Source organism: Piliocolobus tephrosceles, chromosome 12, assembly GCF_002776525.5.
Source record: "Piliocolobus tephrosceles isolate RC106 chromosome 12, ASM277652v3, whole genome shotgun sequence".
NCBI lineage: Eukaryota > Metazoa > Chordata > Mammalia > Primates > Cercopithecidae > Piliocolobus > Piliocolobus tephrosceles.
The window spans coordinates 34,303,781-34,321,678 of NC_045445.1; the positions used below are offsets into that span (position 1 = coordinate 34,303,781).

The window sequence follows — 17,898 nt, forward strand, 5'->3', positions numbered from 1 at the left end:
TAAGACTTCTCACCCCATCCTTGCAGAGAACTTCTTCTCTAGGGAGCAACAATTAGGTCCTTGTTACTTGGAGGTCACTATTCTACTAACATTGTCCACAAACACAGCAAAGTGTGGCTAAAAGAACGCAAGTTGTTATTCAGGGACCCGAGGGCTAGTCCCAGACCTACCATTAACTTGCCACAAGAGGGCATACATCCTTACAATTCTCTGTGCCTTCATTTTCCTGTCTATCAAATGGGAATGATATCAATTCCACCACACTCAGTCATATTCATGTGACCAAACTAGGGGGCAAGTACTTCTTTAACTTAAAATGCTTATGAAATGGAAGATTGCTTTAGCAACACTGGTGAGTTCATTAACCTGCCATCCAGGTAAGTGAATTCTTCCAGCCATGACTCAATACATATTAGTTCCCTGCCTGCTGAGCTCTAATCCATCTTTTGAACCCATATAAAAATGTCTCCTTTTCTATGAAACCTTAGAACTACCGTTTATTTAGCAGCCTACTTTATGCAAATCACACTACATACTTCATCTCATATAATCTTCAAAGCAAACCTGTATGGCAGGCTCTATTATGATTCCCATTTTATAGATGATGAAACCAAAGCACAGAGTGGTTAAGGAATTGGGCCAAGGGCACAGAGTTTATAAGTAGCAGAGCTAGGAATATATTATATTCCTGGCTGCACAAATTATTCCTTGCTCCTATAGCACTTTGTTTTTACCTGGTCTGTGGTCCTTAACCCAGTCTGTCTCTCCCTTACTAGACTGTGAGCTCTTGGAGGACAGTAGCCACGTCTTATTCATCTGACATAAAGCTAGTAGTTAACGTCAGAAAACTGAATGCATCGGAGTGGAATAGAGTAGAATAGAGGGAAAGGGGAGAGAACTGGATGAAGTAACTGACTGGCCTGGGATTTCCAGTTCTGGAGTGCCTTGTCTTTCCAGACAATTCCACAAGACTTCCACCCACCTCTTCTGGTCACTGCCATCAGAGAGTTATTTGCCATGAGAGAGTATGAGGAATAGTGGGGTCAGCGAGGGGGGACGAGTGTTTTTGCTTCCTGTCTTAGGACAAAGACTGCTATCATGATTCAGGAGACATTCTGTTAATACCTTTGGAAGCTGATGAATTGTTAAGTAAAATGACTTATTTAACCTGTAAGAAGCTGCCTCCCAATTTCTCTCAACTCCACAAGTGGCCCAGAGTGCCAAAAGCACAGACTATTCATGGACTTTCTCCTAAAAAATAGAAGCCGTGGAACATATCAGAGGGGGAGACAAGATAGAACAAGGAAACTCTCTTAGCACAAAATAGAGCACATTATAAAAAATTATAGGATTTTCCAGCTCAAATTGGGTTAGAGTGGTTCAAAAGTTAAATGACTTTAAAGATAATAATAATAATAATCACTAGAACAAAGTAATATTTACTGAGTACTTACTGTGTACCAGGCGCTGTGCAAAGTTCTTTGAATGTATCATCCTAGTTAATTCTCACAAAAGCCCTATAAGGTAGTCACTACTGTGGTTCCTATTTTTACAATATAAGGAAATTGAGGTTTAGAGAGCTTAACCAGTTTGTTCAAGGTTACACAGACATAGAAGAGCTGGGGTTGGAAGCCAGGCTAGTGTGATAACTAAGTTTTAATCAGTATATTTTATGACAACATATTTTAATTATATCTGAAATAAGACCAGGCGGGAGACAGGCATAGCTTGACTGTTGAATGAGGATGTTCTCAGTAGTCTTGGATATTACCCTCATGCACTGTAGTATCTATTTCTCAAGAGACATTGCTGTCTGAGTGGCCCTGCACAAGGAGTCCTGGAGATTTATATTCATTTCTTCCATTCATTCTCTCATTCTTGGGGTCTGAGACAACCACCCAGTCCCCCTACACTGCCCTACTAAGCTGTTGCCCAGCCCTTGGGTCTGTTAGATTCCCAAACCTAGGTGCAAGGCTTGGGGGTCTCAAATTGAAATAGATGTCCCTGTGAGTCAAAGTAAGGCTGCAGATGGAAACCCAGACCATTAGTGAGGCTAAAGAGGAAAGTAACTACATCAGTGAACTTGTGTTAAGATTTATTGGTCCATTCTCACCACTTTTTACTTCTTCCACTTTCATCCCCATCAACAACTATCGGTTAGTGATCATTTTCATCTAAGACTGGCAGACTCAGTCCTCTAATAGCAGAGCTGAGAGGGCAGTGAGATCTGTTATACCAAGCCATAATCCCAGCCACTTAGACAGGAAAATTGTTTTTTAGGGTTTTACACTGCCATTTATGTTCACCCTTTAATGAATGCTTTCTGTCCATAAATGAAGCAGGGATGGAAGAAGAGGTGAATAAGTGCTAACATAAATTACAGTGGGTCAACCACAAATATAGGCTTTAAAAAAAAAGATTTTTTAAAATTTTTTTAGTGTGGGTTAAGGTGCTTCCTGATTCCTAAAGTACTTCCTGAGTTGGATTGGTATGCCAGAGGCATCAAAATTGCTTTTGCAAACCTTTATTTTGTGATCTACACATCAAAGTGGAAGGTCTTTTTCAAAAAAAGATAAAGATAAAAATATAACATGTACTTTTCATCATTATATGTCTCTTACTGACTCCCAGTCACACGCTAGGTAATAGATATTGCAATTGAAATAGGCAGGCTCTGAAAAGCTATGGTTGACCTTTACTTTTAGTTTTTGGGCACATGAGTTTCTTCTTAGGTATAATTCAGAGCTACAAGGGAAAACTGGCAAATGGTGGGAAAAATACTTTTATTGTACATGTTGTATTTGTGTAAGTAACAGCTGCATGTGGCTTTAGCATCAATACCCCAGTTTTTTCTATTATCCTGAATCATATCCAGGGACTGGAATGATTGTGTGGTCAGCCTGACTGTCATCCCACATACTATATATGCCATATTGCTTTGCAGCTCGGCTTTGGATCATTCCTTGGAATCATCGGATCAAACCTTATTGAAAACAAAAGGCAGATGGTAAGTTTTCATCCCTTATAGAGTCAAATTCTTCCTCTAAAAAAGCACAACATTTATGTGGATAAGTAACACATTTCTTAAGTTTGCGTGATTTGGTCATAAAAGGAACTGCTACCTTGCCCTTTCTCCTAAACCTCTAGGGAATGTGTTTTACTGTGACCCTGTGATATGGGATTGCTTCTCATCTTGCTTGATGCTCCCTCACTGGCCTAGCTAGATTCCTTATGCCAAAGGGATAGAATATTCTGGATCTTGCCCTTTGCTTTCCTCCTTACTCCCAAAGGAGTGCTCCAGCCTATCCAGTCAGGCTATGATCCTCACCTAGAATGCTTTTGCTTCCATTTCTGTTACTACAGCCCTGGATTACTGGTGGCCCTCACATCTTTCTCTCTGATACATAATCTTTTGGGCAAGTTTTCACAGAGAGTTCCTGCCTTTTAGGAGATTACAATATAGCAGACTTTGACTGCATGAGCAAATGTACTTGTGGCACAACAAAAAGGTAAAATAAAATTATAAAGCCATCCTAAAGTATCTCCATTACCCATATTTCAAAGCTAAGCATGTTGTAAGATTGAAAGGAAGGACAGGCCGGGCGCGTGGCTCAAGCTTGTAATCCCAGCACTTTGGGAGGCCGAGACGGGCGGATCACGAGGTCAGCAGATAGAGACCATCCTGGCTAACACGGTGGAACCCCATCTCTACTAAAAAGTACAAAAAACTAACCGGGCGAGGTGGCGGGCGCCTGTAGTCCCAGCCACTCGGGAGGCTGAGGCAGGAGAATGGCGTAAACCTGGGAGGCGGAGCTTGCAGTGAGCTGAGATCCGGCCACTGCACTCCAGCCTGGGTGACTAAGCGAGACTAAAAAAAAAAAAAAAAAAAAAGGAAGGACAAGCATTAAACAGAAGGTGAAGCTTCTATGTCTTAACAGGGACCCACAAGGGCAAGCTTTTGTACTTTCCTGGTTCAATCTGAAAAGGCTTCCTCAAGGGTAAGGGTAGAAGATACAGACTGAATTGAAAGCATATTGCAGTTTATAGAGTTGTAAATCAAGATGCCTGGTGAGTGGTCAGATTGTGATTGGGCTCCCCTATACAGTCTCTGTGGCACTGAAACTTTGATAATGGGGTCTATTTCACAGCAAGTTTAATCAGATAACGTAATAGCTCCAGGGACAGAGAACTCTAACCATATGTTTTCCCCCAGCGATGTGGGGAATCACCCTTAAGGGAATTCTAATAGTTTTCTTCTTCCATTTCACCTGGACTCCCTCCTTGCCTGTTGTGTTTGCACTTTAGGCTTAAATTATTTAAAGTAATGGGGGAATTTTAATTGTAGAGCTAATCATAGCGTAGCTAATAATGCCAATTTCATGACATTGTTCATACATTATTTACCAATTCTCTGTAGCACTGTAAAGTGAGAATTATGAGGAGAGGTTTCTGAACAACTCCCAAAGGAGATAAGTATTTCCTCCTAGGCTGTTGAGGTGGGAGAACCCTAGGGTGGCCTTGATTTTCTTTTTTTTTTTTTTTTTCCGAGATGAAGTCTTGCTTTGTCGCCCAGGCTGGAGTGGAGTGGCACAATCTCAGCTCACTGCAACCTCCGCCTCCCGGATCCAAGCCACTCTCCTGCCTCAGCCTCCCGAGTACCTGGGATTACAGGTGCACGCCACCATGCCTGGCTAATTTTTTTTTTTAATTTTTATTAGAGATGAGGTTTTACCATGTTGGTCAGGCTGGTCTTGAGCTCCTGACCTCAAGTGATCCACCTGCCGCAGCCTCCCAAAGTACTGGGATTACAGGCGTGATTCACTGCACCCGGGGTGGCCTTGATTTTGATTTTCTCCTTCTCCCTAGAGAGTAACTTAATGCCATATGATCTCCCCTCTTTTCTTCCAAAAACCTCAGGGAAAAAAAGTGCTGATTCCATCTAGTTCTGAGGGTCAACACAGGCAGATGGTGGGCTCAGGTAGCATCTATCCCTGCCCCTGGAAATGCCTTGAAATTCCTATTTTCCCCCACATTGGGTTGTAGTAGCATCTTTGTAATAGTAGACAAATTATTAGGAAAATTTCTGTTATCTAACACAATTAGAGAATAGGGCAGCCTGGTTCAAGTAAACATTTGTCTTACTTGAAAGTTTTTATATGTACCATACTGGCTGTGCATGGTGGCTCACACTTGTAATTCCAGCACTTTGCGGGGGTGAGGCAGGAGGATTGCCTGTTCCCAGGAATTTGAGACCACTCTAGGCAACATAGGAGACCTGTCTCTAAAAATATTTAAAAATTTAAAAAACATGTACCATACAAAGTTGATCAGTTTCAGAGACTTCAATCCTTTGTAAAATGTCCTTGACATATAAGTCTTAAGTTGAATGTCCTGGTTCTTCAATGTTGCAGAAGGTCATGTAGAGTTTTGCAGGACCTCAGAATCATCATTGCCTTCATCAGTGCCCACTATAGCATCAAGTAGCAGTGTGAGGGGGTAAAAAGAACACTGGACTAGGAGTTGGTGGGCACCAGGCTTTTCCACAGACTAGATGGAGACCCTGGGCACACCACTTCCCCTCACTGTGCCTCCATTTCTACCTAAATAAAATAGAGGATTGAACCACCTAATGTCAAAAGTCCAACATTATTTCTGAGTCCAAGGATGAAAGGGTCATGCAGTCAAATTCCTTCATGGACAGCACGCTAGATACCAGCAAGCCTCCTCTACATTTGGTGCTCACAGAGTGAATTTCTTAGCTTTCCTTGAAAATGTAAAAATTGCTTCAGTTGCCCATTCTCTGCCTCCCCTGCCTACCTCCCTTCCACTCATCCTGCATGACCAAAAAGAGCATTCCCATGGGGTGGTAGGCTAGAGTTCTGCTTTGCTGGAAGTCTCTTGGGGATCCCCTGGTCCCCAGAGGCAGCAAGAGTGGAAGGCTAACAGACACTTTTGTGTTATTCCCCTCTACAGCTGGTGGCTTCTATCGTGTTTATCAGCTTTGGTGTGATTGCGGCTTTTTGTTGTGCCATAGTTGACGGGGTCTTTGCTGCCAGACACATTGTGAGTATTTTTTCATCCTGAGTTAAAGTAAATATGCAATGCCACAAGGCCGCACTGAATGTGTGCTGGATATTCAGCCCTTTGCTAAGTGCCATGAGGGTTACATGAGAGGGAGAAGACACAGTCCGTTTTCTCAAGGAGCTGGCAGTCAAGGTGAAGACATCAATGGACATGCAGACATCTAGAGAACGGGGTCTAAGCTGGGGGAACAAACTCCAGGTGCCATAGTGGCTTATCTTGGATTCCAGGGGTCAGAGAAGGCATTCAGTGGTGGTAGGGCTAGAGCTAGGCCTTTGACATGTGGGTAAGATTTGGGAAGGCAAAGGGTCAAGGGAATTGCTTAGAACTAGTGTTGGAGGTAACAGGGTAGAGAGAGAGCACCAAGAAGCCACATGACTTATGGTCAATGCTGTCACCCAAACAGTCTGTGCAATGGCATCTGAAGAAACAATTCCTGGGCAAGGGGAAAAATAAGGGATGCCAGAGAAAAGCCCTTTGCCTGATTTTCTTTCAGGACCAGGAATATAAATGTAGGCCCCTCTACCAGATCTATCCCTTCTGATTTTAGCTGAGATCAGCCATCTTTTTCATCATTTTTTCTTCTTATAAAGTCAAATGACACATCAGTAACTTTAAACATCCATAATTCTACCACCCTAACTTGACAATTTTTATTGTTTTTGCATATTAGCTGCTGAGTATATACCTATTTTTGTAGCATAGTTGCAGTCAATCATAGTATGCATACTATTTTGTATTCAACAGAAGCCATCTTAATAATAATAATCCCTTGTTTTTGTGTAGTGCATTTAGCTTTTCGATGTGCCTTCACATCTATTACCTCATTTGAGACCCACAGTAATCCTGTGATATATATAGGGCAGGCATTATTATCCCCATTTGACAAACAGTATTCACTCTGAGGCAGTCTCCATGGCAACATAGGCCTAGTGGCTAAGAAGCCTGCAGTAGATTTTGATGGCAGCATGAACTAAAATGGCTTCCTTTTTTTCCCCTCTTCCTCTCACTCCTAATGTTTTTAATAGCTTTATTGAGATATAATTCACATTCCATACAATTCACTCATTTAATGTGTATAATTCAATGATTTTTAATGTATTTAGTATATATCAGTTACTTATGTGCAACCATTACCACAGTCAATTTTAGATTTTCATCATCTTGAAAAGAAACCCCATACCATTTAGCTTTCACCTCCATAATCCCTCATTCTACCCAGACCCAAGCAACCACTAATATACTTTCTTTGTGTAAGGTATCCCTATTCTAGACATTCTGTATTAATGGAATCATATAACATATATATTCTCTTGTGACTGGCTTCTTTCACTTAGTGTAATATTTTCAAGATTAATTCATGTTGTATCAAGTACTTCATTCCGTTTTACGGAGTAATAATATTCCATTGTGTGGGTATACCACATTTTCTTTGTACATTCACTGGTTGGTGTACATTTGAGTTGTTTCCATTTTTTGGTTATCATGAATAATTCTACTGTAAACATTTATGTACAAATTTATGCATGGATATATGTTTTCATTTTCATTTTCATTTTCTTTCTACCTAAGAGTATAATTGCTGGATCACATAGTAAGTATGTTTATTTGTTTGAGGAACTGCCAGAGTGTTTTCCAAAGTGTCTACACTATTTTACATTCCCACCAGCAGTATTTGATGGGTTTGATTTTTGCTACATACTCATCAACTCTCATTATTATCTGACTTTTTGATTCCAGCCATCCTAGTGGGTATGAAGCAGTATCTCATTACGGTTTTGATTTGCATTTTCCTGACATTCCAATGTTTTTGATCATTGGCTCCAGTCAAAGGCAATGGGCAAAAATTCAAATTATATTTACTGGAAGTTTCCTCTAATGACCACTACTTGCTTCTGAGTCCAGGCCCTCTGTACCTCCTGCTGCTGGTGACCTGCAGTACAGCATTTGACTCAAGTATTTGGGGGTAAGACTGGATGAATATTTAAGAAAATCTTTCTGCTTATACTGTACCTGCCCTAAGACATTGGCTAGTCCTCGTTGACATCCAAAGAGTTTTGAGGAAGGAGGCTTTACTAATCTATGATGATATCTGTTGGCCAACTTAAATGAAAGGCACATTTGGACCCTAGCACAGCTTGGATGGGTGAGAGCCAGCTGTCCTATTGTTGAGGCCCTTTAACATCATCTTTCCCTGTTCCTTTGGCTTGGGTGAATCTGAACTTCCTCTCAAGACCTACTTACTACCTTCTCACTCACCCCTCTCTATGTGTCTTGTGTCATCTCTCTTTTGTCTCATATTTCTTTCCTTTCCCCTCTCCCTAGTATAGCCATTAACTAGCTTGGAAAATCACTTTACCTTCTTGTACTATAGTTTCCTTTTCTTCCAAATGGATATAGTAGTAACTTACCTTTCAGGGTTAGCATGAGGATGAAATTAAATAATGGGTATGGACATGCCCTAAGAGGGCCTGGCATGGAGCAGACACTCAATATAAAACAATTTCCTTTTCTACCCCTTCACGCCATAGTTGGTAGCCCTTCAGATTACAGAGGTTGCCAAACCCTGGCTTAGTGACCTTTTCTTGCCTTCCAGTTGTCTTGTTCTTGTTCCTCTTCTGGACCTCAGTGAAGAGTATCAGCCAGAGGCAGCAAATGGGCAACTATCACACATCTGTCTTCATTTAGGGCATTTGGTGGCTGAATGCTTTTTGCAAAACCAGGAGGTGAGAAGGGCTGCAACCAGCACATTAAGCCTCCTCTTCAGCAGGATAATTATGATAATTATTCTGCCACCACCCAAACACCAAACATGGACAATAAGCCATTCCAGGTGTGAGCATGAACACCCTCATTCCTTTCCAGCTAGACTCCAGGCTAAGCTAACAAGGCAAGGTACTTTTAGAACATTGAGCAGGCAGGAGTTTCATGTAGAAGTAGCTAGCTGATGAAAAGTCCTATATCCTTAATGGGGAGGCCGGCTAGAAGGCAGGAGGCATTTGAGTGCCAAGTACAAGAGATGCTAAATCACATGTGTGGGGAAAAGCAGCCACCGAGATGACCGGAAATGGTGAAAGAAGTAGGGGCAGAAGGGAAGGAGACAATATATAAATTCCCTCTGCCTGGGTACTTCTGCCAAATCCCAAGGTCAATTTGCATAAGTTGTTTGTCCTGTCCTAAGGTGCCTTTGGCAGAAGCCCCCTACCACTCAGGGGATGTTTAGCATCAGTCCGGAAAGTGAACAGCAGCTCCCGCCTGGAAGCTTCCAGGCAGTCCTGGCTTGTGTCTGTTGGTTCTACCCCAACCCCCATGCATGATAGCTCTCTCTCATCAGGAAGCTGGCCAAGCCAGCAGAGTATATCGACTGTCCTTGAGCCCCATGTTAGTTTTCTGAGGCTTGAATAGTGTTTTTGGAGTTCACTGACTTTATCTTATCTATGTAGTTGGGTGAAAATGGCTCATAGTTCAATTGAGTTAAAATCTACAGCAGCCTCAGGAGCTGCCCCTTCTCCTGAGGCTTGCTTCCCGAGCTCTTCCTTTTGAAAGTGATGTGGAAATGACAGCAAGAGGTACAAGTCAGCCAGCCTTAGTCCTGTCCGCAGGTGATAATGAAACCTCATTGTTGGAGTTCATCTCCCTTAGTTTGAAAGTGTCATTTCATAATAACCTGGAGTTTTGCATCTTGTCCCCTGGGGACTGTTTACAAGAAGACAAAGGCTAGAAGTAAAAGAAAACAGAGAGGAAATTTCAAGAAGCCCATTTCTCAATCAGTTTCATAATTTCTCATTAACCAAGTAGTCTAATAGAAAGTAATTTTTAAAGTATTTTTGTCTAATCTTCACTCAGTCTCCCTAGACAGGTAACTTTCAGAAATTAACCCAATCTACTGCCTGCCTGCTTCTATGTGTGTGTGTGTGTGTGTGTGTGTGTGTGTGTGTGTTCAAACCTTTTATTACCAAGTACAACACTTGCTGTTTTATTTTCCAAAGCCAAAACCCCTTTGGTTTGGTGTTTCCCTTTTCAGGATCTGAAACCACTCTATGCTAACCGGTGTCATTATGTTCCCAAGACATCCCAGAAGGAAGCTGAGGAGGTGAGCCAGAATGAGGCTGCATGTCTTTACCTCCTGGGAAAGTCCCCTGTTCTGCCTGAAACACCCTTTCTTTTACTCCTTTTCATGGGCCTAAGATTTATTTCTAGGTATGTATAGCTGATTTGTTCAGTGGGTCAGAGCACATTGCTAATGAGGCCATGGTCATAGGTTGGAGCCTCATGAGGCCTAATCAGTTTTACTTTGTTCTGTGGCCACAGGCTAACCCTCTGACCCCAGCCAGAAGCCTCCCCGTATGTGGCTTTGATCCTGAGGGGGACAGATAAGCGTACAGAGGCCACAGGACATGCCCCTCCCCCATCTCTATGGATGATGGTTCAGTTGCCTGAACTCAGTGCTCAGTTGGAATAAAAGTGGGAGCCTGAACTCAGTGCTCAGTTGGAATAAAAGTGGGAGCCCCACCAGGGCACTAGGCCTGAACTATGGAGGCAGAGCCTGAGTTCCACACATAGGATGGGTCTGGAAGCCAAATGAAGGTAACTGAGAAGCCAGATCCACCTCTATGCTCTGGGGAGGCTGGGACTGTCAGCCTGGCCCCTCTCATAACACGTCCAAGAGGCCAGCCTAATAATGCTTGAGCATGCACAGATGAGTTTCTCTTCTGCCCCAAACAGCTCTCCTTATGTTCCATGTTGCCTCAGGCAGAGCTAGATGCAATGCGTAGTGAGGCAAAGTATGACTCCAGGTCATTTTGGGAGAGTTTGCATTTCAGTATGCAATAATCCCTCCCCAACCCAGGGATTTCTCCATATGAAACTGTACCTAGGCTTCCAGGAATCTTGACAATTTTGTACTCTATTAACCTCACATTGAAAGTCAATCATTCCCAAATAGTTAGAAAAATGGTAAACTTTCAGTTGGGAAGAGAAAAGGAAGGCAAGTGGATGTAAAATGGCCACTGCATTGCACAGCTTCAAGGGAAGCCATTTGACATAAAATACAATGTGAATAGATGCCCTTGGAGTAAGGCAAAGCAGTCCTGCTCCAAAGGCACTATGCCAAATACTTTGATTATGTCTCTGCCGTCCACTTGACTACTTTTTCTTTTAACAACCATAAATTTACTATTTCTCTCACTGTTCTCAGGTTAGATAGGAAGAATAGAAATGCGTATATGATAACAGCTTGTCTGAAAGGCAGTGAGCATTTGGATGAAGGACCCAACATAGAAAAAAATGCCTATTTGCTATGAATATTCTCTATAACAAAGCAAGACAAATTTACCAGCACTTCATTGTATCTGGATGGGGGAGAAAGCTGGAAAATTTCTTGCTAAGAAGAGATGGTAAATGGAATTCTTTTCCATTTTTAAAACCTTTTTGCTAACTCAAAATGTGTAAAATGTCATTGCTGTTCTCTAGATTTTGTCGTGATAGCTTTCTTGTGTTAATTTGGTGACTGTAAAAATATTAACAATGACTTCCATAGGTTCACTTGTAACCCTGGTCCCCCTAACCCTATTTTTCCTATATAAGGTCATAAGTTCCTCAACCAAAAATTCTCCTTCCACGAGGGTTATGAGGAACCTTACCCAGGCAGCTAGAGAGGTACTATTGTACTTCAGAGTGCATGTGCCGGCCCCTCTGTCTTCCTTCCCACCTTATCTGCTTTCCTCCTGTACCCTGATTTTCCCTGCCCTCATATCCTCATCTCCTCCAGTCCATTCGTTCTTTTGTCTGTCCTTCCATCTGTCCTTCCTTCTCTCTGTCTCCACCATTCAGGCATGGGGCACCGAGGGCTGTGGCTGAGGCTGGACATGAGCCCAGCTACACAGTGACTTGCCTCATGCACAAGTTCAGCCAGCTCACCGCCCAGCCCCATCCCTCCCACACATTGGTGTGTTCATTTCAAAGCCATCCTTACTGTCTCCATCAGTCACTAACTCGCATTTCCAATCCCAGAGGGTCCTGCCTCCTATCCAATGCCAGCTCATCTCCTCACTGTTATATACCCTCAGGTTAACTGCCCTCACCTCAGCCGTGAATTCTGCACACCTCGCATCCGGGGCAACACCTGCTTCTGCTGTGACCTCTACAACTGTGGCAAGTAAGTGTTGAGGCCCAGACACGGGAATAACAGTTTGACCACAATGGACACTAGAAGGGCTGAGGGTAAGGAAGGGTGCATTGTGGGAATTAGGGAAGTGGAAGACATTGATCTGTTAACAGATTTTGGCTAATAGACATTACTTGCCTTCTCTGTGCCAGGCATCATGCTAGGTACTTTCACATGCTTGATCTCATTTAATTCTTACTTATGATGTATGCAGAGTAATCCTCATTTTATAGATGAGGAGAGTGAAGTTCAGAGGAAACAGACAACTAGCCCAAGGTTACACAGAACTTGAAAATAATATGTATAGGATTCAAACTCAGCTCTGTCTATACCCACGTTTAACAATGTTACTGAGTACCTTCTCAGTGCCTGGCTCTGATCTAGACACTGAAGATTCAGCAGCCAACAAAACAGAAGTCTTTTCCCCTGTGGAGCTTATATTATAGTAGGGGGGACAGTCAAGAAATACATAAATATATAATATAATGCCAGGTGGTGATCAGAGCTCTGAAGAAAAATGAAGCAGGAGAAGTAGATAGTGATGAGGTGTGTGTGTGTGTGTGTGTGTGTGTGCAGGTGCAGCTGCATGCACACTCTATGTTAGATAGAGTAGCCAGGGAAAGCCTCTTTGAGCAGGTGACATTTGTGCAGACCTGAATGTAGTTGTGGGGGTGGGCAACCCAGGTAGATACCTGGAGAAAGAGAGTTTCAAGCAGAGGGAATAGCAAGTGCAAAGGTTCTGGGGCAGGAGCAGTTTTGGTGCTGGTTCTGCTGCAACCTCTCTGGCTCTGTGCACTCCAAATTGCTAAAATATCCTTTATTCTTTCTTTCAAAACATATTTAGGTGCTAGGAATACAGAGATTGCCACTGAGGAGCTCGCAGACTAGTAAAGAGGATGGACATGTGAACAATCGATTGCAATATAATGTGATAAGTGCAGTGGGGATCAGTGGATGTGGTGAGGACTCTGGAGGCCCGATGAATGAAAGTCAGAGTTTGCTGGGAGGGAGCAGTGTCAAAGAGTAGGTGATGTGGGAGCTGAAACTTACAGAATAAGTAGGGAATTAGGAGACAAACCAAAAGAAGATAGAGGTGGAAAGGATATTCCTGGTAGTTGTGAAGAGGTAGGAGGTGGAGGTAGTTACAGAAGGTGTGGTAGGAGGTGAGACAGAGAGGTGCAGCCAGAGATCAGATGATAGAGAACTCATTGACCATAAGAATGACTTCAGACTTGACCCTGTAGGCAATTGGGGGCCATCGAAGGGTACAGCATGGAAGATGGACTTGAGTGGTTGAGGAATGGAGGCAGCTAGGAGGCCACTGCAAGAGTGCAGGCCATAGAGAATGGAGCCTAGATGAAGTTGAAGACAATGCAAAGCAGGGAATCATTTTAAGAGCAATTTGGAAGGTGGAATCAATAGGGATGTGTGAGTAGGTGATGTGCACAGTGAGTGAACACCTCTCCATGCAGGGTATGTCGACCAATATCTGTCATGCACGTATTTCCTTCAGAATCTTAGTGAAGGCGAACTGAGAGTCATGGGAGGGAGAGAGTAAGGGGAGGAACCTTCAGAGTGGGGCTGGATGGAGCTAGATTCAGAGGCAGCAGGTGGAAGCAGCCCCTCCTCACTCACATTCCCTACTGTTGGTATTTTGGGGTCAGTTACTCTGGTTTAAGGATTAAGACTTGCCAGACTAGAGGCAGGGAGGAGAAGGCAGAGACCATACACCAGCCCTTTACCTTTTTGGCTTGTGCCAGTCTTGTTTTGTTGAAAGGTTTGGCAGTGGAGAAAGAGAAATTTACAGATTCAAATGAGGTTTAGGGATTGTCTGGGGAGTTCAATTATTTATGTTGTAATAATAACCATCACTTGTAAAAGACTTCCCTCCTTAGCATCAATGATTGAGAGCTGGCTATAACTGTACTTCCTCAGCCCATCCTTACAGACATGATCAAAGAAATGTAACACGGGTCCTAGGGGAATTGGGGTTATTTTACTATTTTTCCTCTTGCCTCCCCTCATCCTTCTTTCCCCGATCTGTCTTTCCCTTTGTTTTTATCTCCTCCCTCTTCTCTCCCTCCTCCTGCCATCCTTCTCCGTTTTCCTTGGTGCTCTCCTCTCCTTTCCCATTTCATGGCCTCCTAGGGTGGTGCTGGGAGCTGGCCAGAACTGGGCCTGAGATCTCAAGGAGAGAGAAGGCCCACTGAGAGGGCTGAGAAGTGATTCCTTGCAGACACACCTTTCTCTCTGTGACAGTGTGTTTCTGAAAAAGGTTTGAATACACAAAATCCTACTTTAAATTCCATTTAGCTGAGCCCTCAGGTGAATTGTTTTTGAAAGTGGAGGCTCAAGTCCATTCTATCTTCCTGTCATTCTGAACTTCATAAAAATCGACTTCCTTACTTTCTTAAAGCAAGTTATACCAGAATAGTCTTCAAGGAATTTTATGAGGAGCTGTGCTAAACTATGCACTCCCTAAGGGCAGGGAGCAAGACTTAATCTTATCTATACTTCCCTGGCCCCAGCACAGGGCTGGGCATGAATAAAGAGCTGATGAAAAGGGAGTGATGTTTGTTGAAAAGGAGCAAAAAGAAGAACTCCGTTTTCACTGGGGAAAATAAAATATTGGACTAGGCAACTGAGAGGGGTCATGGGAACAGTCCTGCTAAAGATCTTCAAGTCTAGAAATATCTTTCACCTACCTAGTGCCTGGAAGTCAGCCCCAGACATCTCTCAAAGCCCTTTCCCTAGTCTGTAGTGCTAAGATTCCAAGGGCAAAACCACTAGAAAAGGACTTCCTTAGCTTTTCCGGAGGAAACAGTCCCACCAGGCCACAAACCCCGGGCTGAGACTGAAGAGGCGAGGGTCCACATTAGAGGAAGACGTTTTTTCTTGACCTGGGGCTTTTTCCACCCAGAGCTAAAGACACCTAAACTCAAGGCCTAAATATAGCTAGCAATAAGCATTCTGAGGCTTGGAGACTTTAATTTTGCCAAATGTGTATTTGTTTTCCTCACACTAAGCCTATTTTTAATCAATTGCCAGCTCCTCCAGTCCATTTCCTGGAAAGGAGGCCAAGAAAAAAAAAGTGGGAACAAAAACATCAGGCAGTCATTTGTACAGTGCTACAGAAACAGAGTCTCTACTGTCCCCCGAACCCACAGACCTTCTTTGACGTCAGGGGTGTTGAGGGTTTAATACCAAACATAGATTATTCTATTTAGCCTCATGCAGGAAGGTGGCTTTCTCTAGGACACAGCTCCTCAGCAGTTGCCTTTCAGAGTACTTCAGGCTTTCACCTACTCACTCATCTTTGGAAAGGTCAAATCAAAATCACTGGTTTTCAGCACGTAACCTACAGGAAATGAAGTGGTTTGTGAACAGCATTAGCTGGTCACAAAATGAAGGAAGATAGCCTACTTCCATTCACTCCTTTCTTCGACAAACTTTTCTTGAGCTCCTACTATGTGCTAGGGGCTGTTCTAAAAGAATGGGCATCAATAAGACACAGCTTTGCCCTTAAGGAACTCAATTTGCCAGGGGGATTGCAGGGAGGGGGACTTAAATGTATATGCAGAATGCATACAGCAGGAGAGAGACACACAGAGGCTGGCCGTTGCCACTGCCTGTCCACCAAGAATTGGTGAGTGCTCCAGGCCCTTATGGAAGAGCAGAAGGATACCCTCCTGCCTTATCTAAGATCTTCTGCTACCTACTTTGTTAAGTAGGAGACTGAAACACAGAGAACTTATCCGTTTCTCTAGGTCCACCCAGAATGTTGAGAGCAAGGGGGTAAAAGCCCACATTGGGTAATCAATCTCATGATCAATACAATAATTAGTCTTTGCACTCAGTTACTCATTCACCGAGTATTTATTGACAACCTTTAATGTTTCTACCACTGTGCTAGGCAGTGAGATCAGAGACCCAAAGGAATGTTAAGAGACGACCCTTGCCCTCAAAACATTGCGATTTCGACAGAGACATCATGTCGGCCTTGGTCTTGATTGTAACATTAGCACCAGCACAGTATTTAGCACTGATACGCTCCCAGTACATACTAGATTAAATAAATAACTGAATTATTGATATACACAAAGTGCCAAACTAAGAGGAATAGACTATGGGAGTCTAAGGAAAAAGCTAATGAATGGGTAGTGGCGTCTTTGAAGAAGGCACTATTGAAGCTTTGAGCAGTGAGAGAGATTAGGATAGGCAGAGAACAGAAAGCAATACCTTCAATGCAGGGGGAGAAATCTGAGCACAGGTTTGGAATTCGTACCCAGCATAGCCAGTGTGGGGCTTCTGTGGACTTCAGCCTGGCTGGAGTGTGTACTCCATTTTGGGACTGGACTTCGGCAGACTGAGGAATTTGAACACTCCCCTGAAGGTACTGGGGAGCCACAGAAGGGTTTTGATTAAGTGAATGACATATTTTTAAAAGTGTTTTAGGAAGAGTAAGCAGGCAGCAGTAGAGTCTGGCAGGACAGCCTTACAGTGATGGAGGCATGAGGATGGGAGCAGTGGAAATGCAAAAGGTGCAATTTCAGAGGAAGCTCTGCCCAGAGACTGAAGCCAATGGAATCCTGAATCTCAAGCAGAAAAAAACCACATTAATTTGCTAAACCCGAACCATATCTAAGAATTAGCTTTCTTTTCCTTCATGGTTCAGTGAAAAAAAAATTAAATAGCTGCTGTAACCACTCAAACTGAAACCAAGTATATATTATCTAAAATTATTGAATATTTTAAAACAAACTACTATCCTATTCCCATATTGTGGTTTGTGCCTACAAAGTCTTAATACTGGCCAGGCACAGTGGCTCACGCCTGTAATCCCAGGACTTTGGGACCCTGAAATGGGAGGATAGATTGAGCCTAGGAGTTCAAGACCAGCCTGGGCAACATGTCAAAACTGCAGCTCTACAAAAATTAGCTGGGCATGGCGGTGTGAGCCTGCAGTCCCAGTTACTTGGGAGGCTGAGGTTGGAGGATCACTTGAGTCAAGGAGTTTGAGGCTGCAGTGAGCCACGTCTATACCACTGCACTCCAGCCTGGGTGACAGAGCAAGACCCTGTCTCAACAAAAAAAAAAAAAAAATGGAGAAATAAAAGAAAAAACCCAACCAACCAAACAAACAAAAACCAAAATGAAGTGTTAATACCTTTAATAACAGGGTTCAAAGGTTTGAATTGTGTTGCCAGAGGCTGGCTCTTAGAAGGAACAAAATGTAGCTACATGTTTTAGTGGGGCATCTTATTATATGTTGGAGTACTGCTTTCATGTCTGCTGGCATTACATCCCCAGGCTCAGAGAAGTTAAGTAAGTAACCGAAGAGTAAGAAAGTAAGTTGCTAGAGTCAGCATCTGGTGACAGAACATAGATGACAGAGCCAGGATTCAAACACAGTCTGACTTCAGAGTCAGCTATGGCATACTGCCTGCCTATATATACTACTAGTCCACCCTTGGTGTTTTAGGAGGCAGGCAAACATAATTTGGGGGATGTCAGAAGTTGACTCCCAAGCCACAAAGGTGCTCCTACAGTTCCACACTCACCCATACACGGAGGCCTGTCCTGTTCAGAGAATAGTCCTTGTACAGCTGTCCCTTTTGGGGAGCAGCAAGTAATCTGTGCATCCTCCCTGC

The 17,898-nt window shown here is 43.2% G+C and overlaps 1 protein-coding gene across 2 annotated transcripts in view; it reads left to right on the forward strand.

Moving 5' to 3' along the window:
• TMEM255A (transmembrane protein 255A) overlaps nt 1-17,898 on the forward strand; it is a 52,651-nt gene that overhangs the window by 13,991 nt on the left and 20,762 nt on the right. Inside the window, exons 3-6 of one of the 2 annotated variants that reach the window (XM_023202156.3) lie at nt 2,945-3,007; nt 5,974-6,063; nt 10,106-10,174; nt 12,150-12,238. In XM_023202156.3, the coding sequence (XP_023057924.1) occupies nt 2,945-3,007; nt 5,974-6,063; nt 10,106-10,174; nt 12,150-12,238 (311 nt within the window). The remainder of the gene's footprint in view (nt 1-2,944; nt 3,008-5,973; nt 6,064-10,105; nt 10,175-12,149; nt 12,239-17,898) is intronic. The other variant, XM_031936594.1, reaches the window with a different exon arrangement.